Consider the following 7,331-nt stretch of genomic DNA (forward strand, 5'->3'; position numbering starts at 1 on the left):
GGACTCCAATCAAGGCTGTAAATTTTCAGTTACAAAAGATGGCTGCCATAAGATGACCAGAGGGGAGAACAGTTGAGAGGGACCAGACCTGCAGGGGAGGGTAGTTATGGCCGACCAGGTGGACAAAGGAGGGAAGTTGGGGGTGACTGGTAGTACAGGGAAAGGCAGTTGGGGGGACCTGGGTCTGCAGGGGATGGAGCAGTTAGGGGCAAACAGGCCGGCAGGGGAGCACTTAGGCATCAATCAGGCTGGCAGGGGAGTGGTTTGGGGGTGATCAGGCTGGTACACAGAATGGGCTAGGGGTAATCTGGAAGGCAGGCAGGCAAGCAATTGGCCAGCAGTCCTGGAGTGTGAGAGGTGCCAGATTGGAGAGGGTGCAGGCTGGGCTTAGGGACACCTAGCCCCCATGCACGAATTTTGTGCACCAGGCCTCTAGTGATGAATAAGTCTATTGTGAACATTAGTTTATAGGTTTTTCTTTTTGTGAACATAGGAATCCCTTTCTCTGGGCTCAAGGCCCAAGAGTAAGACTGCTGGCCACGTGTAAGTGCAGGGTTAGTTTTATCCATTTTTCTAAAATAGAAAGGAGAAACTGCAGATTATGTGATGTGGATTTGGAAGAAGCCCCAGGACAGGTGATCATGCAATGCAATAGAGCTTGTAACTCATTTCATGTGCAGCAATAAGTTACAGACATCACTCCTAAGTTGGAGAGCAGAGAGAATTAAAGAGGAGAGATTGATGTGCTCAGACAAACTGCCTGCAGCTGGCCAAGGGTTTAGGGTTCTTGGCAAATGACCAGGTGAGAAAAACGTTTAACTAATCATGTCCTTTTATTTTTATTTAAAAAAAATATATTTTATTGATTTTTTTAAAGAGAGGAAGAGAGAGGGATGGAGAGTTAGAAACATCGATGAGAGAGACACATCTATCAGCTGCCTCCTGCATACCCCCTAGTGGTTATGTGCCTGCAACAAGGTACATGCCATTGACTGGAATGGAACCTGTACTCTTGAGTCCACAGACTGAAACTCTATCCACTGAGCCAAACTGGTTAGGGCTAATCATGCTGTTTTAGCAAAAATAGTTTATTGCCATGATAATTTAGGGTTAAGTGTGTAGTTGCTGCAATTTGCATAAGCTTGAATTTAGTTAAAAATGAAATATTATGGCAATAGGCATATTGATTGGATATTTATTTCCTTTTGGGAGGCAGAAAGTACTTTGTAGATCACATGCTATATTGCTATGTTGCTCCTTGAAAGGAAGCGGCCTGGGGAATGGCTACGGCCAGGGTTTGGGCCGCAGGCCCAGCCTCTTGGGCATGTGGCCTTAGTCTGAAGGGCCCACACTTAGTTTAATTCTCTGTTGTCACCATCTTCAAATTCTCCTTTTTTGTAATCTTACCTGAGGACAGGCTTAGAGAGAGGAGAAAAGAAAGATAGAGATGGAAAGAGAGAGAGAGAGAAAGAGAGAGAGAATATTGATGTGAGAGAGAAACATTGGTTGCTTCCCATATGTGCCCCAATGGGGATCGAATCTGCAACCTGGATATGTGTCCTGGCAACCTTTCAGTGCATGGAATGAAGTTCCAACCAACTGAGCCACACCATCGGGCACCACCCCAAATTCTTAACTTGTGAACCTGGGGCCTGGCCTGCAGTTTCGTTTGGGGCTACAAGTTATGTTGTTGGTCCTAGTGGGCGGCTGTCCCCAGCAGGCCAGGCTGCTGGCTTATACGTAAGCTGAGACTTCTCTGCCACTAGGAAGGGCAGGTGGCTGATTCTGGAATATCTGTAAGTCCATAAGGCAGATTCAGGGCACCCGATGGCAAGGGGGATGACACTGGAGGTTTGGTCCACAGGGAACCTGGTGGGTTAGTCAAAGGCCACCAATACTGTCTCCACGAGTCAACTCCACAGACTTCGTGGTTGACACCATTCTAACTGTGGTCCTTGTAGAAACCTTGTCCCATCTCTGCTGCCTTCAGGCCCTGTGAGTGCTAGCAGGCTCCTGTCAAAAAGTCCTGGTCCTTTGGCTGGTGAGCTGGGCCACCCCTTGTAGCTGGACTTGGGCTTTTCCAGGGCACCTATATTTTCAAAGGCCCAGTCAGCCTGGTCATGAGGATTCTGGAATCTTCTTATCTTGAGTCAGGGTCAGGGTTTGGGCAGGGACATCTGCTAGTCTCCCTTCTCCCACCCAAGGAGAGCCTGAGGATAGAGCCACCTTCCCGGCCCGGATGCTGTGCCCTTGGGAGTGCTGGGGTCACAGCTGGGCTCTAGGGAGACCAGACTTCCAGTCTCAAAATGAGATGACCGTCCAGGACAGCTCTCTCAGTGGCACTGCCCTGTGTCTCTGGCTTGTCTCCCCAGCGTGACCCAGACTTCTGAGGTCTGGGATTCTAGCTTCCTTGTCTTTGTCCCTGTGTGCATCCTGGGTTTGCATCAGGCTTAAAGCAAGGAGAAGCAAGGAGAGCAATGCTGGTAAGTAGACTCCAGGGACTAGAAGGGAAGGAGGTGGGAAACTGGTTGCCAGTGAGGACCACCAGGGGCCGGATCTTATGAGAGGGAGAAGTGAACTCTCTGGGGTCCTTGGGGCTCCTTTCTCAGGGGCAAGGCTCAGGTTCTCTTGCCATCTCCTTAGGGGGAGACAGTGTGGTCATCGCCAAGGGAACAGTCCAAATCATGTTTAGGGCCAAGGGACAAAGAAGGGACAGGGTGGGGAGGGCAGGGGGTGAGGAGTAGGTGTAATTTTGAATTTACATTTCCTAAGCTGTGGGTCAGCCCCTGAGTCCCTCCACAAGCATGGCTGGGAGCCCACTAAATGCAGCCTGGGACAGACCCCGATATGTAGGAGCAGATGGGCCTCTGAGAGGGGCTTCCTATGAGGGAAGAGCTTCCAGGGCAGGACTAGTGCTCTCAGGGCCACCACAGAGCTCCCGTACTACCCCAGACAGGTGAGGACAGACAGCAGTCAGCAGTCTGCAAGCAGAAGAGGGCCTTCATGTGACTTTGCTGGCACCTTGCTTGTGGATCTCCAGCCTGCAGAGCTGTGAGCAATAGACTTCTGGCCAGAAGCCCCGGCCTGTGGCATTTTGTCATAGCTGCCTGACGGGACTAAGAGGGCAGGTAGCCACTTTCCTAGAACTTTTATAAATCAATATAAACACGTCTGTAGACTTTTAAGTAAATATTCATTTTCCTCTCTTATGCGGAAGTTGGCATATAAAAAGCTGTAGAGATTGTTCTATGCTAGTATTCTTTTCCTCCTTAGGTTTCCCCCATTGGTACAGAGAACACGCTCTTTCACGCTTCTTTTATGGTCCCCTAGAATTGCACTGTGTGGATGTGCTTTAGTTTATTCAGACCTACAAGCTCTCTCCCATAGATGGGCATTTGGGTTGTTTCCAGGTATTGCTATGACAAACAGCTCTGCAGTGAGTCTCTGTGTTTGTGAGCAGATCTCTGGGATAAAGCCCTAGTCATTGGATCAATGTGTCCATGGGTAGAGGTGTTGGCAATTTTGCTGTATTTTTCCCATAGTGTCTTACTACAGTTGCACTAATTTGCCCGCCCCTTGGTGACCTAGGGGAGTTCCCCCACAAACTCCCTAGAGGGAGCTGTCAGCCTCAGACTTTTAAAACCAGCATGACAGGTAAAGTTCGTGTTTCAGTGGCTGTCATTTGCCTTTCTAATGGAAGTCTTTTGTGGGATGGAGTTGACCAAGGTGAATGGAAGCCAAGGAAGGGCAGGGGTTGTCTTGCTCGCTGTGCCCCCCACAAGAAGCAGCACTTGGAGCTGAGCTCTGGAGGGTTTATTATCTGTCCCTGGGTGGTGGGGTGGGGGACTCGGGCTTGTAATGAGGAGTTAGCTGGGGTCAGGGGCCCTTCACACAGGCCTGTAAGTCCCATTGTAGCTAAGGGGGGTAGGCGTGAAGCAGTGTCTGCCCTCCTTAGGGATCCATCGCTGCATGTAGTTGGGGCCCTTGTCCCGAGGCCACACGATCACGGTGTCCCTGGATGCCACGGATGGGTCCTCGGGGAAGAAGTTGAAGGGCCGGAGCAGGAAGCCCGCGGAGTTGCCCGGGGTGGCTGTGTTGGGGATGTCCTCTGAGTGGGGGATGTGCAAGAAGCCCACTGTCACCCAGGCCACCAAGTCCTGTGGGAGAGAGGGGTGGGCAGTGCTAACCGGCTCAGAGAGGTGAGGGGTGAGCCATCCCTCCAGCTCTCCTTATAAGGAATGGGCAGGTCTGGGGACCACTGAGCTTGCTGTCCACACAGCAAGATGCTGCTGGCACAGGTCCCGGGACTGAACGGGGCACAGCTCTAGTATTGGGCTGGGGCAGAAAGAAGGTGGGGCCAGTACCTCTTCTTCAATGTTCTCATTGTTTCGAAGAAACTCCTCAAAGACCACAGGCGGGTCCCAGGGGTCGTGCTGGTTGTAGAGGCTGCTGCTGTGCAGCTCAGACTCCCGGTACTTGGTCACTGCCAGGGGGTACCTGCGGGGCAGAGCAGCCAGGAGGCTCTGGGCACTGGGGTGGCCCAGCAGCTTCCGGGGCACATCTGCAGGGTCCATGTCGGGGCTTTCCCTGATTTCCACATCATCTCCTGGGGTCTGTCAGTCTCACTGAGGGTCAGCAGGGGCTCAGGTGCTCAAAACAGGCTTTCCACTCCCCTCTTCAAACACAGAGCCACCCCCTGGAACACACACATGCACACACACGCACACACATACGTGCACACACACATCCAGATACACTGCTACACAGACCCAGAGTCTCACAGACAGAAACAGCCACACCAGACACGAGGAAATGTAGGGAGAGGCTACAGGGTTAAGCCTTGGACTGACCTATGGCAGAGCCCTCCCATACAGTTAAGATTGGCCTTATAGGCCACCTTTGTTCCTGGGTAGCTAATGGGCTGTGGGAGGTGCTGCAAGTGCTGACAAACCAAGGCTGGAGTAAAGAAATAGATCTGAAACTCGGAAGAACTTTGCAAACATGTTGACCACTCCGCTTGTTTTGCTGTGTGGAATCTGACTGTAAAATAAAGTTTCCACTTACAGGCTGGGTCAGTTTCCTTCTCCAGGCACAGTGACCCCACCTGGTCCCAACTGAATTCTCTTGTCTGTCTTCTTTAATCCTTCACCGCCTGTCCTCAGGTTCATCTCTAGCATGCTGGGACGTGGTTCAGGGAAACACAGGACAGGGCCTCCAGCCTACCCTCCTTCCCCCGCCTCCCAGCCTCCTCACCTGGCCCAGGTGACAGCCCGCTCCTCCTGCCAGCCGGACGGCAGCACCTGCTCAGCCATGGAGTGGATCTACAGCCTGTAGCTGCGCTGGTGGCCCCAGCGGTTCTCCTTGGGGCTGGTGAAGACAGGTACTTGGGCAGAGTCTGTCCGAAGCGAAAGGCTGCCTGGCGCTCCCGGGAGTATCCCGTCTGCTCTAGTGTTGGCTGGACCAGCTGGTGCTCCGGGCTCCAGGGGTTGGTGATGTTTTCTAGCTTCATGCCCAGGGTCTGGAAGCTATTCTTGGTGCCTGCATGTGTGAATGGAGATGCAGTATGAGGATCCAGCCCCCAAAACACCCTGCCCCATTTTACACTGAGTTCTCCACCCCAGACCACATCCAGCAGCAAACCATTGGGAGCGAAGAGGGTGTTAGAGTTTGCATGGAGCCAGCTGTGGGGGGAAGGAAGGGAATAAACACAAAAACCACCAAGGAAACCAGAGGATGATGCCATAGGTCACAGCTGCTGTGGTGGTTGTGGTGGGACTGTGGGCAGTTCCTTGGATCCCTGGGCCCCAGGCTTTGGGCTGTCCTGCAATCCCAGAGGGCGGCCCTCTGTCCCCAGGTGGGGGCTGTGTCCACCCTGCTGTGTCCAGGGCATCGAAAAGGGGGCTGTGCTGGGTGGGGAGAGTGGAGTTAAGAAGGGGAGTCATCTATCTGGCCCTGGAGGTCGGTTCTGACTTGGTGTCAGGCCACAACCTGCCCAATGCCGCGGTGACACCACTAACCCAGGAGACACAGTGACTAACCCCCATGGACTGCGTCCACCTCCAGGTGCCAGGAGCAGCAACCTTGCTGACATTCGAGGCACTGTCCTCTCTGCTACTCTGAGCGCACCTTTCTGCCGCCCCACCCTCCCCAGGGGTCAGCGCAGCCCCAGGGCAGGCACAGGGTCCAGGCTGCTGCACCCCGGGGCAGCACTGAGTGCTGTTCCTGGTCACCCTTCCTGGGGCACAGGGACTCAATCCTGCAGGCTCAGAAGCTGGCAGGGCACTTTTTCCTGATGATGTGCTTGCAGGGCACAGCATCCTCTCCCACAGTGGAGTTAGTGTCTGCACACGGACGTCTGGCCTGGGGATGTTTGGTGCCAGGGAGTCCTAAGGGGAAACTACAATTGTAAGGTGAAAGGATGTTCTGGTGAAGCACGTGGAGAAAGTGAAAGTAAGGTAGGGAGTGAGGTTTTCTAACAGCTGGGTAGAAAACATGGAAAATTCAGGATCTCAGGAAAGAAATCTCTAAAACAATGCTCAAAGAAGCATAGTCAAATTCTTAAATTTCTTAAGTTTTGTCTAAGGACTATACAGCAAAAAATGGAATTCCTGACAGTGATGCTTAAAGCTGAGCCAGGGCATTTTGCTAAGGAATGTAAAGCTAAAAATGGAAATCAAAAGGACTGAAATGTAAATAGTAAAGGTACTAGCTGAGATATTGTTTAGAAGATACAGATTAGGTAGAAAAGTAGAAGATAGAAAATGAGATACAGATTAAGTAGAAAACTTATCTTCTGTAGAAGATAGTACAGGAACAAAAACAAGGAGGAAATTACATTTTTAGTAAATTATGTGCTCATGGGCACTGGACCTCATGGGGCTTTGCAGGTTCAGTTAAGGTGTAAAGTTTATAAAGTTTGCAAACAAGGGAAGTTTAAACAAAGGCCAGGCAGGCCTACCTATAATTAGCAAGCCATTATTTTCCCCATCTAAGGCAAAGCAGGAGGGGAAGGAAAAAATTTAAATTGGGTATATTTGACAGATTTTCAAATGTAGTATTTCAAGAATTTAGCTTTGTGACATCTCAAGAGCCCTGAGGTGACACAAAGATCTACTCTCTACAAAAACGAAACGGGGAGAAGGATGTTATGTGTTAATTTTTTTTGAATTATGATGCAGAGGGCTGTACAGCAGCTGAAAGACATTGGACCTCCAGTACCATAATCTCTTCGGAGTTAGCCCGGTGGAAGGATGCACAAATTGGACAATGGTTTGGACCAGATCCAATAACGATGTGGGGCAGAAATTGTGTTTGTATCTTTCCAGAAGGAG

General features: G+C 51.2%; 1 protein-coding gene across 1 annotated transcript; it reads right to left on the reverse strand.

Annotated features, from left to right (window-relative positions):
* Nucleotides 1-3,798: 3,798 nt before the first annotated feature.
* On the reverse strand, nucleotides 3,799-5,573 carry LOC118704803 (amiloride-sensitive amine oxidase [copper-containing]). Its single transcript, XM_036412746.2, has 3 exons — nucleotides 5,254-5,573; nucleotides 4,365-4,561; nucleotides 3,799-4,157 (listed from the first exon to the last, which is right to left on the reverse strand). Exons 1-3 carry the CDS (start codon nucleotides 5,507-5,509, stop codon nucleotides 3,888-3,890), a joined length of 723 nt encoding a protein of 240 aa, XP_036268639.1. The 5' UTR covers nucleotides 5,510-5,573; the 3' UTR covers nucleotides 3,799-3,887.
* Nucleotides 5,574-7,331: the final 1,758 nt, after the last annotated feature.

Source organism: Pipistrellus kuhlii, unplaced genomic scaffold (assembly GCF_014108245.1).
Source record: "Pipistrellus kuhlii isolate mPipKuh1 unplaced genomic scaffold, mPipKuh1.p scaffold_m20_p_47, whole genome shotgun sequence".
In the NCBI taxonomy this organism is placed as follows: domain Eukaryota; kingdom Metazoa; phylum Chordata; class Mammalia; order Chiroptera; family Vespertilionidae; genus Pipistrellus; species Pipistrellus kuhlii.

Excerpts from the sequence above, each read along its gene's own strand:
- LOC118704803 (XM_036412746.2), bottom strand. The coding sequence starts at position 5,509 with ATGAAGCTAGAAAACATCACCAACCCCTGGAGCCCGGAGCACCAGCTG. Across the intron at positions 4,562-5,253 it reads CGGGCTGTCACCTGGGCCAG|ATGTGCCCCGGAAGCTGCTG; the intron begins GTGAGGAGGCTG and ends TGGACCCTGCAG. Across the intron at positions 4,158-4,364 it reads ATGAGAACATTGAAGAAGAG|GACTTGGTGGCCTGGGTGAC; the intron begins GTACTGGCCCCA and ends TCTCTCCCACAG.